Genomic DNA, 24,338 nt, shown 5'->3' with positions numbered 1-24,338 from the left:
CCTTGAATAAAAAGTCGCGCTTCCGTCCAGATTAATAAAATAAAGGACAAGCTATGTTTCATTTTAGTAGAATTTAGTGTATATACTCCTAGTATATATGTTTTAAATATTCATTTTAAAATGTTGGATTCCGGCTGGAATAGTTTATGAGGTACTAAGGAGAGACTACATACATCAGGTATAAAATATCATAACTGTAACCGAGTATAAACACTGTTTTTTAAAAATTAATACCGCATTTAACCTCATCGAGTAAACTACAAATATTGAATATTGTTACGTTTTGCTAATCTTTCTCCTTTATAAATCTGTTAAAAAATTGTTTAAACTGCTTCCAATTTTACCACTTCATACCATTAACAGAGATTAATTATTTAAACATATATAGTTTTTTATTGCATATTGGTTAACACAAAATAAGAGACATTACATTATAAATACTAGAGTGCAGTATAAATGTGAATTCTTTATTTCTTGCGAATAAAAAGTTATTAAAAAATTATTAAATTAATTATACTTATAATAAGAAGACTTAAGTATCTAGAATTTGGAGGAGAGGTGATAGATCTGCAAGTACACGATGATATAAATTGGAACTGTCATATAAAGAATATAAATACCTGAAGAACTGCAGAATCTGCAGAAGGAAATTCAAAAAATAAATACCAAGCAGAAGTCAGTCAAGAAAAACAAAAACTGAGTTATCTGTTTTGGGCAGTGAGTATCGAAATAGGACCAAGGTTCGAATATATCAAAATGTAGTTCAAATTGTTTCGACATACATTTATACACTGGAAATGATCAAGAAGTATAAAAAAGAATAAATGCTATTGAAGTGGATGTATTTACGAGGAAGCTGTGAAATATAATATTTGCGGGAAGAGGAAATAAGAAAAATAACAGAATGTTATATTGAGAAATATCTTACGTAGTTTGGACATGCCCACAAATGGTTAAAAAAGATAGCCAAAACGAACATCAAACTGGACAATTCCAGGAAGGAGAAAATGTGGGAGACCACCTGAATCATAGCTTGAAGAAGCATAAAATAAAATGATTACCAAGACTTGCAGGAGGAATAACGGACTGTCAGAGAAAGATGGAATTTGTGATGTCAATTTTTTTTTTTTTTAAAACAGGATAAGTTTCTTGAACGAAGTTTAACTTCGTTTACCGATCCATAATGAATGTTAAGTAATGTAATCTAATATAATCTTTGATTATAAAAACCTCAAAACTATGAGGTTTTTGAAGTTAGAAATAGATGAGAAACCTCTGGGCACCAATAAAGGCTGTATGACACAGCTTTTATCATGGCTGTTCATCAAGGATACATCAGCCTTCATCAAGGATACAGAATGAAATCATAATTCAGTTTATGAAAAAAATTTAGTGTTCTTTTCGCAATATGTAATCAAGTGGTATGATGCTGGAACACTAACAACAAGACTGATTATATAAATGGAGGAAAATACATTTTCACTGTTCTTCCATTGTCCAAATATTATATTAATACATTTTTAATTCATAACCAATCTTTGGATAATTGATCAGGCTGGACCAACTGTTTATCGTAACGTATAAAAATCATACTAAACTTCTTCATGGGTGAAGACCGTCATTAATCAGTTTTTTTTTTTCATTTAAGAGGAAGATTTATTGTAATATTTTGTTACCTGCTTTTTTTCTGAAGGTTCGTTAATTAAGGTCCTCTTACTTTTTTTAATATTTTTTACTTTTTACGTTAGAGCTCACTCATTTGTCTTTCTGTAGTAAAGTAAAATGTAGAAATAAATTACATGATTATAAATTAAAAATATAATGAGTGAACTATGTAACATAATTTATTTCTTCTACAATTATAATTTTATGCATTCATTATGACTAGTGCCTTTCTTATCTTTCAATAAAACTAATTTTTTTTTTTTTTTAATTTAATACCATTTTCCACCCTGTTTAGCCTTCGGGAATCACCATCAGGTATTACTTCAGAGGATGATATGAGTGTAAGTGAAGTGTAGTCTTGTACAGTCTCAGGTCGACCATTTCTGAGATGTGTTAATTGATACCCAACTACAAACAAACGTATCCACAATCTAGTATTCAAATCCGTTTAATTTAATACCTAGTGATACTATTACAAAAAAAAAGTTGGCGTTGTTTAAATATCGAACGTTTTAGAACTAACGTTCTTGTAACAAATAGCAGTGTAAATAATTTTTTTTTTTTATATATATTATAAACAAAATACATTGTTAATTAAATAATTAACTTATACTGGGAAATAACAACAAAACCGAAATGGATAAAGGAAGTCCGAAAAGATATAGAAGAGTTGAGAATTTCAAAAGAAAATCACAAAACCGGGAAAGTACGATAAACTAATTAAAACTAATATGATAACATTTGAACTTAAAATTGAAAAGAAATCCAACAGGGTCTATTTAGATTAGGACAGGCGCCAAAGATCAGAATGCCTCAAAAGAATGTGGGCAAAAAGAAGAAGCAAGAATAAAACAACTAATACGATTCGGAAATAAGAACCGATTACAGAATGGACTGGCCCAGAAGTTGAACTAAAGTGATCCTATGAGGTCGTAAAAGCAACAAAAAAAAGAAAATACAATACAGTAACAAAAATACGTTTTTTTTACTTTTTTGTTACTTGTTTTATTATTACGTAACTAATAATGGAGATTATATTACAGATATATCAAACTTTTATGAAATAAATAATAAAAAAAAAAAACAGACAATGTGTAACAAAATGGTTTGGTTGTATTGTTTTGAGATAAGAATATATTTTGAGATAAGCTATGCAGAAAAGTTGTAGAATTTAAGATAACTTCAGTATGTAATCTTTGTTTTGAGTTTTCGCTAACTTTGTATTCAGGTGAAACACTTAATTATCTTAAGAGATGAGAAATTAAAATGATAATAAAAGAAGATAATAATTATAGGATTTTTACTTTAACCTTTTCAATACTATTTTAAACGCATCATACGTAACCATGCAGACGGGTTTTTTTATTTTAGTGTATTTATAACTTAAATTTTTTAAGTATTTATGTAATTTATTCAATCTAAATATTATTAAAGCAAATTTATCTGAAGGGATTTTTTTTTTTTTACCCGTCTAGTGCTATAGATGTAGAAGAGAAAGTTTTGTAATCGGTCCAGTTTGGGCGTATGCGATATTCACCGGATCTTGACGTTTTGACACCAAAGGAACCCATAAAACCAGGTGAAAATTTTCTGGATGTACCTGTCTGTGTGTGTTCAATGCCTCACACCTTATATCTCCAGAGCTAGAACTACTGAAACGATTTTGACCAAACTTGGTAAGATTACTTCTATATGGGGATTTGATGCCATTAAATTTCCAACTTAAAAGGTCAAGGGGGTGAGGCTGTAAAGCAAGGTCATTCTCAGTATCTCGATATTTCGCCTAATTATTCATATTTTCTTAGGCACATTTTTTAATAATTAATAAATAATATATGCAAAAACGTTTTTTGCAAAATAACACCCCCACTCCAAAAAAATGCTCTAAACTTGGCTAAATGGATATACTGCGTCAATATTACCTTCCCTCACCACAAGGAGCGCTAATGTAGTACTGACGTACAGCTGTACAAAAAATTTCAATTTAAATAAAGTAATAAATATTTTATATTAAATTGTGTATAGGTAAGCCGTGCATCAGAAAAAAAACCGCGTGACAGGATAGTTCTCCAACTGTGTTGTCAACTTTTTAATTAACTTTCAATTTACAATAGTTGTGATATTGTTATTTTTAATAAATACGGGGATCAGTTATGCTAATTATATATTATATATTCTGACCTGTATGTGTTTATAAGATTGCATAACAAAATGCATACACGCTCATACAATAACTAGGTAAAAATATTAATTATTATTAGTGAAAATATATTTGAAATACTTCATTTCTCTTTCATACTATAAGTACAAGTTGTCTTGGTCATAACAGTTTGTTTTAATATACAGAAAGATGTAAATAAATTAAGCTACGCAAAGAAAAACTCCCAAATAGACGAGAACTATTTATTCCCAGTAAAATTCGACCTGTTTATTAGTAAGGGCATCAATGAATTAAGTAAATTCAAATATTCACTAAGTAAAACCATTTTCTAAAAGAAAAATATACTGCTCAAATACAGCTCAAACATCTTATGAAAATTAACAAAATTATTCGGGGTTAAGCCTCAGCTAGCAGGCAAGTTGTAGGAATCAGATAGCGAATCGTCCTCAGATATGGAGATTAGCTGCAAATAAGGCTAAACCAAATAAGCAGTTCCGGACGAAGACAGTTATACCAGAGGATCTGATAGTGTAGCCTGTGAGAAGTCTACTTTCAAGAAAAATCACATAAGTTCAGTGAAAGGGCAATGACATGGCGAGTATGTTTTGCTATTAATTAACCACAGCCGAGGAGATGGTCAATGTAGAGGGCAGAAGAACCTAGGAGATGAGTCTCTAAAAGAAACGTAGGACAAGCATAGAGGCTCTAAAGTGGTAGCCCCACAGCTGGAATATGCTACAAGCCGTTGGTAGCGCTTTTTGGAGAAAGTTTTCATACATTATATTCACGGGCGACAGGCTGTAACTTATAAAATAATGAAACATCTGAATCAGTAAATAAGAGACCGTTCATTTGAATTTAATTTAAAAAGTTCAATGTATAGTATATTATAAACATCTGTGGTATGTTCTACAGGTTTCAGAAGTAATCAGAGAAGGAGCATATTTAAACAGTGTAGTTGAAATAACATTTCAACAGTTAGAAAAGCCACCATCTCCATAAAAATCTGCTACGCATAAGCTCAGAACTAATTAAACACATTGGCACATTCTTTAAGTGTACGCTCTCAAAAGGCTTTTGAGAGTGCTACAAGGTCACTTATGTGGAGTATTATGAGGAAGAGAGATTATCTAATTCTTCTCATAGACGTTGTTAAGAGTTCGTAATATAACACAAGAATTATCTGAAAATACACAGAAAACTCTGGCTTGCAGAGCAAAGATTTTAGAAAAAACCTTTAATATTGAAAATATACACTCTGAGTCTTTTTTCTATGCTTAGGTAGATCTATATTTTATATTCAACGCAACAATCGTAAAAAATCCGTTTTCGCAAAGATAGGATGTTGAAAATTGTAATGGTATACGAAATGCTCTTGTTTTCAGTGCAGAAAACCTATCATCCACCCGTGCCCAAAACTCAAAGAGTGATTTATTACTAAATTGTCTTTTAATTTCACAACTTGCCGTGAAGTCTACGAAGATTTCTTCTTCGGCAGTTGAAGTCGATTTCTTCTTCGGGAGTATTTCGAAATCGATTAGTAACCCACTCGTAACTTGCTATCAGTTCTCATCAGCAAGAAAATACTTTTTAAAATTCTCTGCCAGCATGGCTAAGTGATTTTCAATGGTTAAAAAACAACTTTCACATGTTGTTCTTCAATTCATAAACAAGTTGTAAAAATTTCCTACGTGAGAACCATTTTATCTAGCAATAAAATAGTAACGCAGAATGTACTGCACCCACGTCTTTACAAAGTGCAGAAAAGATTTTTTATTTTAGAAATTTCATTTTTATATAATTCACTCTGGTTACAATTGTTGTTAGAACAATATTCAGATCAGGACTTATTTCTCTGAAAGCCAGAGCTTCGCTGTGGATTATGCAATGTGTCTACAGAGAAGATTTTATGGGTCCACAATGTGAAGATTTTTGTTTCACAAGTGCTTGTACACTTCGGAATCGTCCAGACGTTGAACGAGCTCCATCGGTGCACATTCCGATGAAATTTTTTTTCTCTATGTTTGCCTCGTCTATAAAATCATTTAAGATAGCAAATAATGGAGTGTTGTTGCTTTGAGTTCTATTGCTTTGCAAAAAAGTAGTTCTACTGGTAACATATCATCACCAAATCGAACGTACGCAATGAAATGAGCACCTTTATTGCTAGCTGTTGCCTCATCAAGCTGAATTGAAAACAATTTGTCACGCAACTTTCCGAAAAGCTGATGCTATACATCTTCAGCTATATCACCGACTCAACGGGCAACAGAATCATTTGATAAAGGTAGGACTGCAATGTTTTGGCAATATTATCTCTAAACATAGTTTCTACAATCTTAAATGCAACTAGCGAAATAAGCTTTTCACCAGCGTTGTGAGGCTTTTTAATCTGGCTATTTTTTATGAAACTTTGTAAGAGACTAATAAAAGCTTTTCCATTCACAAAATTTTAAATTTTAATTCGAAGAATTGTCAGTTTGTTATGGTACTCACTATGAAGCGTTTTAATATGTCGTTTAAGTTTATAAGGTTTCGTGCTGTATGCTTCCAAATTTTTGAGCAAATGACACAAAATGTCTTTCTTCTTCATTTACTTCAGTACCGGTAAACCAAAAATTTAAGTATTCTTGAAACTATTTTCTTGATTTTATTTTTCGAACTGGACTCGTCTATGAACCTGTTGATGCTTCACTATCACTTAATTCTCGCTAATGCCTAATTAAAAATTTATCCATGATTTTGTATAAATCTACTGCCGTGAATATTTAATACCGTGAAATTACAAATTAAAAAACATATATTCACGATAGATTCCATAACGACAGAAGGATCGACTCGACTGAGAATGGTTGGAGTTGAACAAGGTACAGCATTTAAACACGTTTGCCCAAACGGTCAAAAAAAAGATAATACCTAAACCAACAAAAATGGACCCCGTTTGTTTTTGTTTGAATGCTACTGTTATTCAATTGTAGAAGAAACTGTATAATTAACTTTGAAAGGCTTCAGTGGCTTTCCGGGTAAAACTTTGAATTTCCATTTAATTTAAAAATTATTAATTTAAAATTTAAAACATTTTTAAACTAATGACAAGTTCCATATCTTTATTCAACGAAGGTTGAATTGGTTTTTTTTCTTTTTTTATAATTATACAAAATATCTGTAGTTCTTAAAACCGTGATGATTTCACTACAGGTTTGCATATCAATGTATGTTGGGTTGAAAAAAAAATAACCACATGGAAAATTATCATAATTTGAACCTAATTCGGCTTTGAACCTAATTAGGCTTTCCGCGGAGATGGTTAATATCTCTTGGACTGTTCGAATCATTTATGTTTTGAAGGGTTCTAATTAAAAATATATCTTAACTTGGGGATCCAGTGATCAACCAGAAGCAATTCCCTCATTTATGTGATCAGTCGTTTCTGGACTACTCATGAAGAAAGATGCACTGTCTTTAGACTTCGAAAAATAGAAAAAAAAATTAACTGAATTTTTTAAATAATTAACTTCATAGTTATTTAAATTAGAATTTAATGTTATGTTCGTGAAGATTTTGAAAGTATAAGAATGATTTGTGATTTATCGGAAAATAATTTTAGAGATATATTTGTATGACTACGCACATAACTGAAAAAAACTATCTACCATTAACATATGAAGATCAGTACTGGATTTCGGAAAAATTAGAGAAACCTGTGTTAATAATCTCATAAAAAAATTAATTTTTAATTTTAACTTTTTTTTTGTGATAAATTACTTTTCTGTATTCAAAATTGGTTTTAATCGTTACTTTAAACTATATTGTTATGACTAACAGTTCGGGAACAACTTAAATTCATCTAAATTATATAAATTATTTCAATTTTAATCTTTATTTTTAACATTTTGAAAACATTGTATCTAATAAACAAAAAAAAAAAACAACCTTTGCTATGGCATAATTTATGAAAAGACTTAATTATCGCAAGATGCGACAAATTGTGCACTATTTCACAGATATACGTGGACAGAAACAAAACACACTCACATACAATCGCGCGTGCGCACACACACACACACACACACAACATCTATATAAATGTTGTAATGTGCAACAGATTCATCTACCATTATTATTTTAAAAAAAATTCTCCCATTTACAAAAATAATATTAAAAAAATATATATAAATAAATTTTTTATATCTAGTTGAAGTAGTACTAAATGAGTAGCTGGAAATTTTAATTGTAGATTTAGTATTTAATAGAGTTTCGTAGCATTTGTTGCGGATGCACAGGTGTACCAGTATTAAATGGAACAACGCTGTGGAAATAGATCCACACCAGGTGCGCTTACCCAGCTCTCATATCCGTATAGGATAGGATGAACCAACCAAACACAGCCCTAATAAATATTTTCCTATAAATCTCATAAGAATATTCTTTTTTTAATATAAGATTTAACTATTAATTTATAAAAGCAAAAATTACATTTTTTTTTTTTTATAAACATTTAAAATCGTTTAACTTGTCAGTTACTCTTTTCATAACAATAATACTAAATTCTTCTTTTCTAAATTTTCAACCAATTCATCGTTAATTTTTTTTTATGCATGATAAGCATTTTATGTACAGGAATCTATTCAAATAAAGAGAATTGTGAAAATATAGTTACATATAAAAGTTTTAATTAAAATCTTTAAAAGAAAACATAATTTATTAATACCACAATCATTAAGATTAGTTAATTGTCATAAAATCTATAAATCTTTATCAGCAGAATCCAAGGAAATTATATTGGAAAATAATTTATGAACGGATTTTAAATTATTAATATAAGATAATAATAGAATATGATTATTGAAACTGAAAGAGAAAAAATATCAGTTTAAGAACTGTAATTGAACAATCCTAAGAAAAAAAACAAAAAAATTGGTAAAATATCTTGATAAATAATAATCGAAATCTTAATTTACTTTAAACGATAATAACAACAATTGTTGTTTTTTTTTTTTATAGTAGCCTTAAAAAAGAGAAAAAGCTGATATATAGGCCACTATGTCAGAAACTGAAAAAAAAAGAAATTTTGTTTGGAGTATACTACTACGTAAGAATTGACAATTAGGAAACAGGATGAAAGACTGGAAGCAGTTGAGGTACATGAAGATAAATGGGAGGATAACATGAAGAAAGAGGTGATAAAAAGGACAGGTGAATAGAGAAGGCTAATAGAAACAATAAAGAACAAAACAAAAGGAACTAGATTGGGCTGTACTTGAGAAAAGAATGCTGTTAAAGCAGGTTATTGAGAAAATGGTGAGGAAAAAAAGACAACATCTAGAAAGAAGAAACTTCAGCAACAAGAAAATAAAAAAGACCAAAAGTATAAAGTACACTGAGAGAACCTGCCGGGAGGAAAATCAACTCACGATGAGTTTGAGGTAAATTTATGTGAATATAAACAACCTGTCTTATCAAAATAAAACAACTTACAACTTACGAACCTGCAGTAAAAATTTATGTTAATTTTCTTTGGATATATCGTATCAACACTCATAAAAGAAATTTTGACAGCATTAACCAAAAATGTAATATTTGTTTTAGTCGGCTGACAACTAAATTAATTTTTTTTAAATTTAGATAATTTTTTTAATAGATCACAATAGCATTCATTTATTATATAATTTTAAACTATTCAAACAAACTAGGTGCCTTGGTAGCGCAGTAGGCAGCGCGTAAGTCTCATATTCAAACAAACTGTACATGTAAAATTCATCTCAATATCCAGAAAAAATTTACAAAAAAAATTCTTTCTTTTCTGAAAAAAAATGATGTGTAATTCATAAACAATTTAAGTACAGTTTAATTTATATCATTTTTTGGTTAAGTAGTAATTACTAATTGTATAATGAATTTTTTTAAATAAGTAAATTATAAACACGGAATTTCGATCCCATAAACATTCTTTTTTTGAGAAATATATTTGTATAATGAATGATATAAAAAGTCAAAAGTCTAAAATGAAAATATATAAAATTAAATAATTTTTAAAAGCCAGAACTGTTGTTACGAAGGAATTCACCGTCAGGATTCTATTACTTGGGAAGGATATTTACTAATAAGCCCTTACCTTTAATAACTTTCTGGATTCGTTATATTATACTTAGAATAATTTTATTGCCTTATCTTATTTGTAGAATCCAATTTGTCAGTTTTTCCAGTAATGTATGAACATTTCAAAGGATATACTAAATTTAATTCACAGGAAACATATGTAGAAGAATTTCATCGTCAGTTGAAACCCATATTATTGAAAATTATTCAGATTGTATTGCGAATTGAAAGTAATTCGGCGATTGTTAAGAAGGCACCACAATATCATACTAAAGCTTTCTAACAGATATTTAATTGTAAAAAAAAATTTATTCTAAGTAATATTTTGAGATACGGGTCTCATTGTCTTCCCAGCCCCCAGACCAATAATAATTAGTATTAAATTGCTTCAATAAATGATATTCAGAAGTTATCAAACAAAATTTCATTAAAATCTGTTAATCCTGTGTAAAAATATCAAGCAAAACGTTAACTGAAGAAAAAGACAAAATATTTAACCTTAGTATCTTACCACAAATGAGTTTACCTAAATACGAAACCAGAGTGACATAATAATGTAATGGAATCATGTAATTAGTGAAATATTGTGACTTTTAGTCTCCAAATGACAAAAAAAAAAAAAAAATTTTATTATCTACACCTTTTTATGGAGATTTGAATAACACCAGATGTCGTCGGAAGAATCTTAGTTTCCTAAGGGTAACTAGAAAATATTTATCTTCCCTTTCAGTAAGATTTTGAGATACGGAATTTATGAAGTATGGACCTTCCTGCTCTCTTGACCAATTGTGACCAAAATTAAGTGGCATCAAGGCCTCGTACACGGAATTCATCCGAAATTTTATCCAAATTGTTCCATCTATATTGGATATATCATCAAAATCCAATAAACGTACTGACATACATACTTTCGGGATTTCCAGTGCTAAATTTGTGTCTTTTGCTAAGAGAGGGGTCATGAAAAGTCAAGATCGGCAAAAACACCGACATGCAAAATTTGACCCGATTAGCAAACTTTCCCTTGTTTAGTATATTGCATAGTTATATAATATATATATATATATATATATATATATATATATAGCTGGGAAAGTAAAAATGCTGTCCCATCAAACCAGATGCGGTAACATAAAAAAGATAAAGTATCTATTTTATCTTTTTTGTAGAGCACATGAGCTTCAAGACAAAGATAAAATTCAAAGTTTAGGAAAGGAAAAAATATATTGGAAAGTGTTAGGCATCATTAAAGGGTTGACTAACCTCCAAAAGGGGCGCAAACGAGACAGAGAAATCTACCCAAAGAAGTACGCAAATACGTCCCGCAACCATTAGGTATTCATCTCTCGCATTTCAGGGGATGTAAATAGTATGTTTACCCAAAATGGGATTAGCACATTATTAAGTAAAGATTTTGGTAAACCATGTATATCTAAGCATGCTTAAATAAGATATTTTTTTATTCTGATATTAAATATTCACGCTTAGCTTTCCTTAAGGGACATCTTCGTTGATAGATTATTTGAACTACATAGGCTGAATAAAACATTTACTGTAATTCATATTGAAGGGTAAACTTAAACCAAAAATTTCTGTAATTTTTTCAGCTATTTCAAAAATTAATGATACTGATCATAAAAAAAAACTTTTCAAGAAATTATATGGTTTTCATAAAAAAATAATTTATTAGATTCTTAAATTTTGAAAGAATTAAGCTGTTATTTATAATATGAAAATTTTATCTTCAGAATACATTTTTTACTTTTTATGCATTTCATATTTTATTTCAATTTCCATTTTGTAAAACTAATTTAAGGCTACATTTTACCTACTTTTAAATAAGAAAATGTTGATTTTAAATAAAATGTAAATTTTCTTTATCACGTGTTTTAATATTTATTTTTTTATTCTTGACAAAAAAGGAGTTTAGAGAAAAAGGAATCTTTCAATTTTTGTGCTGAAAAATAAACACGTTTCAGCCGCCAACGTAATAAACATATTGAAAACTTTCATTATATAAAAATAATATTAGAAAAAATATTTATTATTATTATTAAATAACTGTTAATTTCTTTATTTTGTATCGTCTAATCAAATTCTTTGTTTTTATGTTTTTTTAGCTGGATGGTCACTTATTAGGTTTGCAATTTTATTAACTGGAACATAGAACGTGGAAAAAGGCTGATAAAATACTAATTTATGTATCAGAACTTTATTGTTATCCGTTAATATTTACTCATGTTTCATTAAATACAACCCTGCAAACAAAGAAAATAAACAAAACAGAAATCATAAATGAACGACGACATACTGTTTAAAATCAAGAGTGTAATAATTTCTGTCTGTAAAGAAAACATAATAATAAAAATATTTATTTCACTTTTTTTTTTAAACTGAGAACAGTTGTACATTTTTATATATATATTTTTTTAATCTTAAATATATATTTTTTTCCACAATGATTATCTTATAAATCATTTCAAATGATAATTTTAAGGATTATGCTGATTTTAGTAATGTTATGAAATATTATTTAAAATGATTGGAGATTATAAAACAATACTCCTGGTTTCTTCATGTGACTTATGAGATTTTCATTAATAATTTATCTACAAACCTTTGCATTTTTTTATTCTAAACGCAAAAAAAATAATCTTTTATTAAAGTTTTAGCACAAATTTGAATTTATAAATTCAGATTTTAATTTTGATTAGGACAGTTGTTACATTCGGATCTGAAGAATGAATACTGACTGGTACGAATGTAATTTACTCTGCAAAGATAGATGAAAAAAATGTTATGGACATGAATGAGAATGTAAAATGGAGGATGTGAACAAATAGTACATTTGAACAACTTTATGCTTTCGACTTTTTTTGTTTCTTTTCTGTTTAGCCTCCGAAACCAACGTAAGGTTTACTTCACAGGATGATTTGTATGAATTTAAATGAAATGTAGTCTTTTACAGTTTCAGGTCGACCACTCCTGAGCTGTGTGGTTAATTGAAACCCAACCACCAAAGAAAACCGGTATCCACGATCTATGCTTTTGACTGCAAGGTAGATTAAAAGTGGCATCGGATCAAGTAACAAGGAAGATGTGAACTGACAGCCCTAAAAACTTTCAAAGGAAGGTAAGGCCGAGGTAGAGATCGTTGATAATGTCGAGGGGGATGAACATCAGAAGGTGGAGATGTCAGGCGGAGGATAGAAGAATTTGAAGAGGTCTTATAAAGGAGATCAGGTACCTGTACTAACTGTAGTGCCAAAAATAAATGTTCATTAGTTATTAAATCATTCTTTAAGTGATGAAATAAGTTATTTAAGTAGGAATTCTACAAGGAGTAACCCCTAATTTTTTTATTTTATTTTTTTTTTTTTATTAGTTACTCACATAAAGCTTAAAGATTGTTCCGTGGAAATATGAATTAGACATTTTGTAGGGTATGAAAAATGTCAATACCTGACTGAGATTCGAATCCGAGACCTCCGAATGAAAGGCTGAGACGCTACCAATCTGCCATGGAGATCCGAGAAGTAGTAATTATAGTACTCCATTTAAAAAAAAAAAAATGTTTAAACCGCATAAAAAATTCCAGATATAACCAGAATAAAAAACTAGAACTTTCTGGGTGAAAAATACACCTGTTAACGGAGATTAACAAATTTAATATTAATAATTATTAACTGATAATATTTATAAATGGGATTTATAATGGTATAATAATCATTGAATTCAATTATTATTTTAACATCTATTTTATTTAATTAGTCATTAAGGTAATAAAGGCTTTCTTTTATAAATATATTTTTCATTTTAAACAATATAGAAGTTTATTAAATTTTAAAAGTGTTTGAAATATTTTAAATTCTTTAATGCTAACTACTAATAAAACTTAGATGAGAACTATGATAATAATAACTTATTTTGCATTAAGAACTTCCATGAAACCTTCGTATTATAGTGCTAAAATTACAATGTAAAACAAAACACGAACAATTTGGAATGTAAGCACATGCAATATAATAATATACAGTAATTGAATTTTTATGAAACAACCGAAAGTAATCTGAACCGATTTTAATGATAGATTAAAATAAAATAGAGTTAAGATAAAAATACATTTAAAAAATCACGTAACACCGAATTAAAAAAAGGGGAATGACGTACCTAAATTTATTAGAGAATTATTTTTATTTTCCTAGAAGTGATTCAACCATGTTCCATTCATTTTGTCTGATATTTTTTATCTTATGATCTTTTCCTATGATCGGATCTTTTTCTCATTCAACTATTTACCCTTTTCAGAACTAAAACCCAAAATTTAATGGTTACAGTACTTTCTATTGAAAGCATTTACACCAAAAAATAAAATGAAATGAAAGCTTGAACAAAAAATTAAAAAAATCTGGGGAAAATGGAAAATGTTGATTAAAAATTTATTTTTTTTTAAGATCATTTTAGGAAATATTTTATCACGTAATATCTCTTTATCCTTTTAAGGATCTGAAAACTTATACGGATAAAATTTTAGCTTCAAGTGTAGGCGAAATATTTACACCATTTGAACCCTGAACCTTCTTTTATCCCCTTATTCCTTTAAAACCCCTACTCTAAATTTTAAAACCTACTCTACTCTAATTTCCTTTTAAACCCTACTCTAACTTTGTCGTTGTCTCTCTTATATTGAAGTCAGATGCTAAATTTGAAAAATATTTAGTCTAGCCAATATTGAATTATTAAAAGAAAATTATATTCTTAAATTATAAATAAATGAACAGAAAAATTTAACCTAAAAATCATTGAAAAATATTTATTACAAAATATTCATCATATGTTTAAACAAACCAAAAATGTATAAAAATTTAAAAAATCCGTATCCTTTTATATTTTCTGCTCCCTCACTTCTACATTCACCTTCCAAGAAATTTTTTTTTTAATTTTCCTACATTTAATATGCTAAATGGAAGAAATTAAGAAAATTCCAATGAAAAATGTACAACCAATATAAAGCTCCAAAGATTTTTTGGTAGTGGGAGTTGAATTATGATGAAATTTTAATGTAATATTATTACTTGAAGCTTAAATAAATCAGAATAGTTTCGAAAAATTGAAAGTAATCGGTATTTTTAACCACCACAGGGATCCCCTGTGGCGGTTTCTTACTAGTGGCGAGGCGTAAAGACCTGAGTCTCGGTGGGGATCCCTTCGTCCGGATCAAGCCTGCAGCGAAAGCAAAAACTGAGTTATAAATCACTGATGTAAATATCTACCGAGGCATTTACATCGGTGGCATCCCAAGGAGGCCTGGCTTATTACTAGAAGATCTAAAAAGTTTGAGGGGGAAAGACGACTCCCGTTAAAGCCCATCAGGGCTAGAAACGGTGGGGGTTGGTGTGGCTAGCGATAGCGTTACAAGGCTGGTGTCTTCCCCTACGGGGTAGGGGTGGGGAATCCCTATGGAGTCTCCCCATTTGAGACCTCTCGACCCAGGTCGGGTCCCAGCTACCTGGGTGCGACCTTGAGTTTTGGCGGGGTAGTTTGAGGCGATAGCACCCCCCGGAGCTTTATTTATTCTTAATTGCGGGTTCAGGTCTGAGGAGAGAGATAAAAAAAGTAAAAAAAAAGAAAAAAGCTTCTATTTTTTACAATATAAACAACTGAATTTAGGATAGTAGTATTAAATTACAATTTATAAAGTAAACAAAATGTATCGTGTTGTTTTTACATATCCGAAGGAAAACGAATAAAGAAAAAAGGAAAAACAGATGAAATGATTGAAACTAAAAGACATAAACTTAGCATAAAATACGTAGATATAAGTAAGGATTGTAGTCGTAAACCTGAATTTACTTAGACAATAACAGAACCTCATAAAAAGAAACAACTGGAATAAAATCAAAAATGGCAATAGGGTGGCGTCAGTGTTTATTTACTAATATGAATATAAAGAATAATAAAATAAACTATAGAAAAATCTGTCACAAAAATTCTTATTAAAAAAAAAAAGCAAAAATTAACAACATGGAAGTATTAAAAAAGTCACTGAAATAATCTTACAACGAAGAATTTAATTAAGTTCTATGCATTTTCTTGAAATAATAGTTTTTAAAGAGTTTTTTTATTTGACGCTTAAGAATTAAAGGCTTGCTGATACAGCTCTTGAATATTTTTGAAGATACGAGCGCTGTAATAAGAGTTCGGCTATGAAAATTTAGTGATTAAAACACTATTTTATTGTGATGATCTTATTCAAATTTATTATTAAAAAATAATTATTATTATTATTACTAGTTAGATATGCAGAACTTAAAGATTAGAATGAAAAAATAAATATAATAAAATCCCAGTTTTTATTTAATAGTTATTTCTTAAAAGCTATAAAAAATCTCCAATACTGAAAACTAGCATACCTGCGAAAAAATACTAAAACTTTTAAATGGTTAATAAAGTTTGTTTTACATATTTTAGCTTTATTTATATTTAGAAAATGATTAGGCGTACAGAAAACCCTGCCTCAATGTAAAAATTCGTAACAGACTCTTTATCCATTGTTTGTTTATAGTCGCATCAAAGATAATAATCATTAGCAACTTAAATGTAAGTGTTCATAAATAATTGGACAATCAAAATCAAACATTGGATTACAAACTGGAACATAAATAAAAAATGGGTAACAGATATTGGAACATCACTAGTAGACTATTACCCACACGCTACTCAGTAAGGGATCTCACGTAAACAAAACCGTTAAATTAACTTCTCTATACGACTATCACAGAGAAACCGCAAGTCTTTTGATGTACTTCTTCCGGTTGAGTAAAGCCTTTACATCTGATTGGGTTATCTGATTGGTTTAATTGTCGATGAGATGACCCTAACATTAAGCCTATGTATGAGTAACTCTGGCTTACGAACCATTTTATATTTCACGCCTCACAGTTCTGCTGAGGAGAGCAAAATAGATGAGCCTGGGCTAGATTTTTCTGTCCAATCCTCAGCCGAGTTAGGATAACGTAGTCACTTTTGTTTTTTGGGATAAAAGTTTTCTCAAAGGCATTCTCCCGGATGTCATGTAAGGCCGTGGGAGGACTCAGCAGCCAGAACTTATTCCATTGAGTTCGTAGTTTGATACAACTGTCCCCGTGAAGTGGCTCTCACATGTTAACTCCAATCGGAGGTCATTTTTTGCCGTTCTGTTGGTAGCCTCATCAACGCGTTTGTTTCCGAAGACGCCGCAATAGCCCGGACCCATACGAATCCCACTGTCTTGTTTACTTTTGAGAGGATGTCATAGAATACTTGAATGACAGGTTCAGAACGTCTGCAGCTTAAGCTCTCAATTACACTCATAATTTCATTTATTATCTGAAAGCTTTCGTCACTGCTGGCCTCAATAAATCTCAAAGCAGAGAAAATTGTGTAGGCCTCGCAAATGAACACAAAGGAATTGACATTAAGCATTATCTCGTTATCAGGAAGCATTACTGAACAGCTGCACTCGCCGGCCGAGACAGAGCCGTCTGTATAGATGTGCATGTAACCATTGTACTTCTTAGTCATCTCACTAAACTGGTTCGTAGCGGATCAGTAGTGTGGGTCCCGTTTATACGTCTTCCAGACCGTAAATATTCAATCTCTCTAAATGCGTGCAGCCAACTGATGGCGCGTCCTATTTCCTTTCCGAAAATCCTCGGGAAAAAACAGTCCTAGTTCCTGGAGATAGCGAAGCAGTTTGATAGCGAAGCAGTTTCAGCCCGAAAGGCTGAGGTAAGGCCTTCTTCTCAAATTCTTAAGTGCAAGGGGGTCTGGTCACCTGCCTTGAGCAGACGGAGAGATGGGTCTTGCTGACCACGTATTTGAATACCTGTATTTTCTCCTACAATGTAATGGGAGTTCATTGGATTTCGTTAATATAATTGGTATAGGACTGGGGACAAATGCCACTACGGTTTTCAAATGCAAGTATTGGAGTCTAGTAAGCTCTTAATTTTTTCTCTCGCAGAGCCGTACAGAATAGACCCATATTCCAGCTTCAACAACTATTCTCTGTGTGTTTAGAATGATGCGTTTATTAGCAGGATGTTGTGAGTTTAAAGACGTTAATTTTCCTTAGACATTTTGTCTTAGTGTAATTAAAAAAGCTGACGAGAAAGTCAGCTTTTCATAAAAAATCACACCAAGAAATTTAATCTCGTCCGTTCCCTTTATCTCATTTTCACGTTAAAAAACTTGTATCATTATAAAAACAACTGAAGGAGAATAATGAAAGTCGTAAAGCTTGATATCATATATGATCTAAGGCTTTCTAGAATGCAAAACAATGTATTACTTCTGACGTAAGTTTCTCAAGTATTTTTCATGAAATTTCTTTGAGTATTTTTACAAGGCTAATATAAAACGGTATGTATTACTACAGATTGAGCACTAAGGAAAGGGGTCAGAAAAATTTATATTTTAGTTATTTGAATAATTATTCATTGAAAACTTTTATTCAAATTTTATGGATGATCATCTAACAAGAGGGTTATCAGTGGAACTAATTAGAAAATTAAATAATTATCACTGAAATCCATCTTTTCTGATAAAATTATGAACATATATTATATTTAAAAAAAAAAATTATACGGATATTATTGAGAACCTCCTACTTTTATTGTTTTAAAAATGGTTAAAAAGAAACGACACCGTTAATTTCAATCGAATTAATTTCAAATTGAGATTCTAAATAATTTTTGTTTATATGTTAGGTAAAATTCAATAGAAACTGTAGTATATGAGAAAATCACGATAAAAGTAAAGCCCTGGTAATTTATAAATCAACAAGCTGAAAAATTGAAATTTGTCCATCACTTTTAAAAAGCAGTAAACTAGTTTTTAATTAAATTTAACTGCAACTCAATTGTCTTAAACAAGGTTATACATTAACATGAAGTACTCGTATATTGGAAATTAATATTACTTATGAATTCAATTACAACTAATAAAATATAGTTGTAGATCACTTACCTCCGGTAACTCTGCATGTTAATGAAACGTTTGACCCTTCAACGTATGGCCCAAGCGTAGTATTGACTGGTCTTGATGAGGAATCCATGACGACAGGATATTCCGGTGGCACTGCAAACCGACAATCGTCAATTATTCATCTTGGCTAATTACTAACATTATTATTCAACGCTAAACTAAGTTCAGTCGGGAATTAGTCCCACGATAGAAGTGGGAGAATGATGTAACTAATTCAGTACCGCTCTCCCAATACGGCATCATGTAAAGAGAACGCAATAAATATACATTTATGTAATATTTAAACAAACTAATTTTGATAACGATCAAAATTCGTTCTTATTAGTACCTGGAGTATTAAAATATCCCTTGCCTCCAATTAAATTCTTAATTATAAAATATAATACAACTATTTGTAATATTAGCTCAAAGCCTAGTTAGGCACAGATGTAATTAAAAATTCCATAACGTATTTAAATTATGCGTTATAAGTTAAAACCATTTATATTAAGTACAATTTACGTAACTGCCCAATATTTCAAAATTAAAGGTTAATAAAATATTTATTAAAAAGTTGTTTAATAAAAACAAATCCAGTTTTCTTTATTATAATAATTTAATAAATTCTTGATTTAGATTAATATTTATGCTTAAAAATATATAAATATTTAGAAAAATAAATTTAAAATTAATTAATAAATTTCTTATATGTGGATGACATTTTCAGAAGTTAATTTCGAATAATTTTTTACGTTATATCACTGATGAAGATGACAAAAAAATGTGATCAATAAAGTAAAAAATATGATTTTATTTAATATATCTTTTAATTTCTTTAAGATTTTAAATCTCATACTATCATGCACATATCTAAAATATCTAACGAATTTTACATACAGACATTACAGATTATGTACTGTTAATAAATTATAAAATCATAAATAAAAATATTTTTAAAAATTCTTCAAAAAAAAGCTGGCATAGATATGAATAACTTCTGTAACTATATGGTATACCGTCGACAGACTACTGTTTAGAAGGAAAATAGCTCGAAGAGTTTAAAGTACGTAAGGTTAAGAATTTTGTGTAAAAATTATTTTCTGTTGAATAAAATTTTTAGATGTTGGATCTACGGTGACAGTATGTCTTCATCCTTTCGCATAATTTCAACCAAAATTAATTGAGATTTGGAGATCATCATACAAAATTTCATAAAAATTGGTAATCCAGTTTAAAAAGAAATTAAGGAAACCGATAACTGACGAAAAAAGAAAAAAAAGTTTAGGTTTTTCCTCTCTACCCCGGAATAAAATTGCTCGAATATATAACCAAAGTGACAATTATAATTTTCAATAACAATAATAATTAAATTATAATGTAGTATAACAGTTTAATTAGTACAAGAATCTGAATCCAGAAAAATAAAAAAGTATTTTTTGTCCCTCTCCCTGTATGGGGGTTTGAATAAAACTAAACATCACCAAACCACTAATACCATCAGATCACACTAACACCTTAGCAGTTTCACACTCAATAAAATTAAATTATGCAGGAAATATTTACTTTCCCTTTGAGTAAATGTTTTAAATTATGGACTCATAAAGTTTTCCCTGCTCCTATGACAAATTGGGCCAAAAGCTTCAATGATATCAATATCCCATATAGAAAAACATACAGATGTACGTACGTACAAACATCCTTCCAAAATTTTTCAATACTAAAATTGTGCTTTTTTAGAAGGGGTCGTAGAAAATCCGACGTAATATTTGACCCGAATATTACATTTTCTGTTAAATTACATTGTAAATCTATATAGTATAACTATTTTGCTGGAAAAGTAAAAAGTATTATTTACATTTAATTAAAATAATTACAATAAAACTAAAATAATTTCAATTTTTAATTTGTATTTTTTTATTTATAAAAAAAAACCTTTCTAACTTCTTTCAGGTTTTCTTATGTTCCATTTAGTGAAGTACATATATTTTGAGTCAAATATCATTAAATTGTTGAGTGTTTATTACAATTAATAAGCTGAAATTGTGCTAAGATTTCTGTAATGAGAAACGTTTTAATAAATTACACATGTAAACCACAATGAAAAATTTATTTTCATACTGAAGGTTAATCTGAATTATTAAACACAGCTATTGAGTGTTTCCAATTAGAATAATAACGATATTTATGGGGTATTTTATAAATATTACAAAACATTAAGCCAAAGTTGGTAAGGTAAATGAGGTAGAAGTAGTACACCACTGCCTTCTTAAGTATGTAAAAAATGATTTTCTATATCATTTTCTCAAGTGTTTTAAAAGTATTAATGATATTTAATTCTACAAGTGGTATTTTAGCTCTGTTTACCACAAGGAGTAGATGAATAACGAATAACATTACAGTCAAAGGAAGAAACTCTAATATGTACCGTTCTTATCCCCAAATGCTTTAAACATAAAGGTAAAATATCAAAATAATCTCTTCAAGAATTACATAACAAAAAAACAAGCAATGTTATACCTAAAACACCATCACAACTAAAATAGAGGATAAGATTGATGAGTATTATTGATATAAAAATGCATTCTGTAGAAAAAAATTATTTTATACGCCTGCACTTTCGTTTTTCGGTTATATTTTAAGAGTTGTATAGATTTACCAAAATTAAAATACCTAATTGCTTATGAAAAAACAAATGTCAAATATAAAATTGTCTTAGGTGATGTATAAAATTTGCAAAAATCTGTTTGATCTTCAAAGTAAAGAAAAAGTATAACTTTCTACTATATTTCGAGGATTGTTTTAAATCACCTGAGTAGAATATGAAAATACTTAACGATTTTACTAAAATCATATATGTATAATTGCAATGGATTCAAACTTCAGTGTTTTGAACAATTTAAAAAAGGTCTTCACAGAAATATCACGAGGGGCATCTGAAATGTAGTGTACACTGAAAGGTAAAGATGAAACCGAATGTTGCTCAAAGCGAAAGATGCTACCATTTTGTAGTTTCATTCTCTTAATACTAACACTCCAAACCTCGTTGAAAAACGTCCTCTCATTTTCTATCACTAGTAATTGTTGTGAATTCGAGTACAAACAGTTTCTCAAAAAAAGTAATGCGATTGAAATTTCAACACTGTACACCACTGACATTCATTGTCATTTATGAAAATAAAACTTGATAGAAGTAGTATGAGTAAATTAATAATAGAATTTCGTAGATTAATAAACTGCTAAAGCGAATGTTGAGGATATTTACAGTGATCGACTAGTTTCTATGATTGATGAGAAGCACCAAAAGGAGGTGTTATCAATTCGTTTTGGTCTTCTAAAACACGTGCTAAAACCTGTAGGAAATGTGAATATGTGTTGTATTCGACAATTCACGTAGCCTATAGTTTTATAACACAATAATAATCGGTGCACACATTTCATGTAACTGCCAAGGCTCTTGTAAAGTTGAAATTTGAATCTATTCCATATCACCCACAGAAATAGATTTGGTGCCCTGTGATTTTCACTTCTTTCCGCAGTTAAAGAGGGATATTAAGAGGGAATTCATTTTACAGCGGATGATGGACGCAGTGAAGTAGTGGAATAAGTAAAGTCTACCATAATTCTTCATTGATATAAATAGAAAAATGGTTCACCATTGGGATAATTGTGTAATTGTAAATAATAACCAAATTGAAAATTAAATATAAATTTTTATAACTAATAAAATTTAATTTTATGTCATATTTGTTTCATTTGATTATTTCTTTCATTTGAAAATTACAAGGGACTGAATATTAAATTTCAGCCATCCCTCGTAATAATTTCTTAATAAGCACATATAACAGTAGACACATATAAAAATAATATTTAGACCGTTGATCAGTAACTTTTAAGCTCAATAGTAATTTTACTAATGTAAGCAACAGTATAGTTTTTAATTTTTATTTTGAGTTATTGGTAATATAACTGAAATGTCTACATTTAAAAAGATATCACAAAAAGTTCAATAACCTAAATGTATTAAATAGATTATTTATTTTTAATCAATTTGGTAACCAAAATATGATTAAAATTTAAGCAGGGACTTACGTATATAAAATTTCCTGTAATTGAACTTAGAACCATTTAAAAGGTAGAATTATGTTTTTGCATGTTTAGTAATTATAATGGATATTAGGAAACAGTCGAATTAACAAAAATTATAATAAAATAAAAAGAATAATAATTTTATATCTAAATTTTACGTGATGTTAGCTTTAAAATACTAAATAATGTTAACTATATGATTTCTAGTAAAAAGATTACATTTTAAAAATTAATATAAAATATCATAAGGGTAGAAAATCTATATAATTAGAAAAATGATGTGAATTACTATTATATTGTTATTTTTAGATGTTTAACATCGTTATACGATTATTTTTTATTATATTATAAAACCGTATTGTACCATTATTACACTGTAAGTAAAATTTTAACGTTTTTACGCTGCTGCAAAAAAGCACTACTGTTAATCTTTAAACATTAAATAATGGAATATTTAGAGTTTCTTTTAGAAAAAAACGCATTAAAGCTTGTTTTAACAAGCCTAAACCGCGCTTTTAGCTTTTAAAGCGAATATAGCGACTTCTACAACTTTTTTTTAATAAAAATATTAAACATATAAAAAGAGTTACAAATATTTATACAAAAACAACATTGTATTTAAATAAAGTGACGTGGTTATTCCAGAATAAAAAGAAATCACTTCGTAATGTAATCTTTTATTGAAATGTAATGGTCTACAATAGTTTTTTTTTAATTTAATAATATTGTTTATGAATTTTAGCTCATTGCTCTACTGAAAAATAATTTTATTATTGTTGGACAAGTTTGACAATTAATATGTAGAAAATGAGGATCAGATTTTTTTTCTTATATAAAAAAGAAACCAAATTAAATTAATACTAATAAAAAAAAATTAACTTCGTAAGTTTTGATTTTATAAAACTTTGCAACTAAAGAAAATCTCAAGACACTTTATTAACGGAGTTTTTTGGTAAATAAACAATAAATTTTTAGAGTTTGATTATCAAGATCCTTGACTGATTAAAACTCTTAAAATCCGTTACCAGATTATTACCAACTTTAGAATTATTTGTCATATTAATTTAAAAGGCTTGGATGAATCTAAAAAAAAAAACCACCAACTTTTTGCGTTGCATTGTTTTACGTTTTTAATGAAAATATTAAGATTTTACATCTAACACACCTAGATGTAAAATCTATATCATTTGTAAAAAACTTTATATCAGAAACGTGTCGCTAAAAATGACAGCTATTCTCAAGAATAACAAGCCCAATGCCAAGCTTACCCGAGATAAGTGAGAAATGAATTCGTTTCCCGGTATACTTTCCCAGCGAATATAGC

At 29.2% G+C, this 24,338-nt stretch overlaps 1 protein-coding gene across 1 annotated transcript in view; it reads right to left on the bottom strand.

The window, feature by feature from the left end:
- Nucleotides 1-24,338, bottom strand: part of LOC142325715 (nephrin-like) — an 885,014-nt gene that overhangs the window by 335,126 nt on the left and 525,550 nt on the right. Inside the window, exon 4 of the mRNA XM_075367746.1 lies at nucleotides 18,932-19,042. Coding sequence (XP_075223861.1) covers nucleotides 18,932-19,042 — 111 coding nt within the window. The remainder of the gene's footprint in view (nucleotides 1-18,931; nucleotides 19,043-24,338) is intronic.

This window comes from Lycorma delicatula, chromosome 5, assembly GCF_047948215.1.
Source record: "Lycorma delicatula isolate Av1 chromosome 5, ASM4794821v1, whole genome shotgun sequence".
NCBI classification, from domain to species: domain Eukaryota; kingdom Metazoa; phylum Arthropoda; class Insecta; order Hemiptera; family Fulgoridae; genus Lycorma; species Lycorma delicatula.
This window is presented reverse-complemented; position numbering and strand designations above follow the sequence as displayed.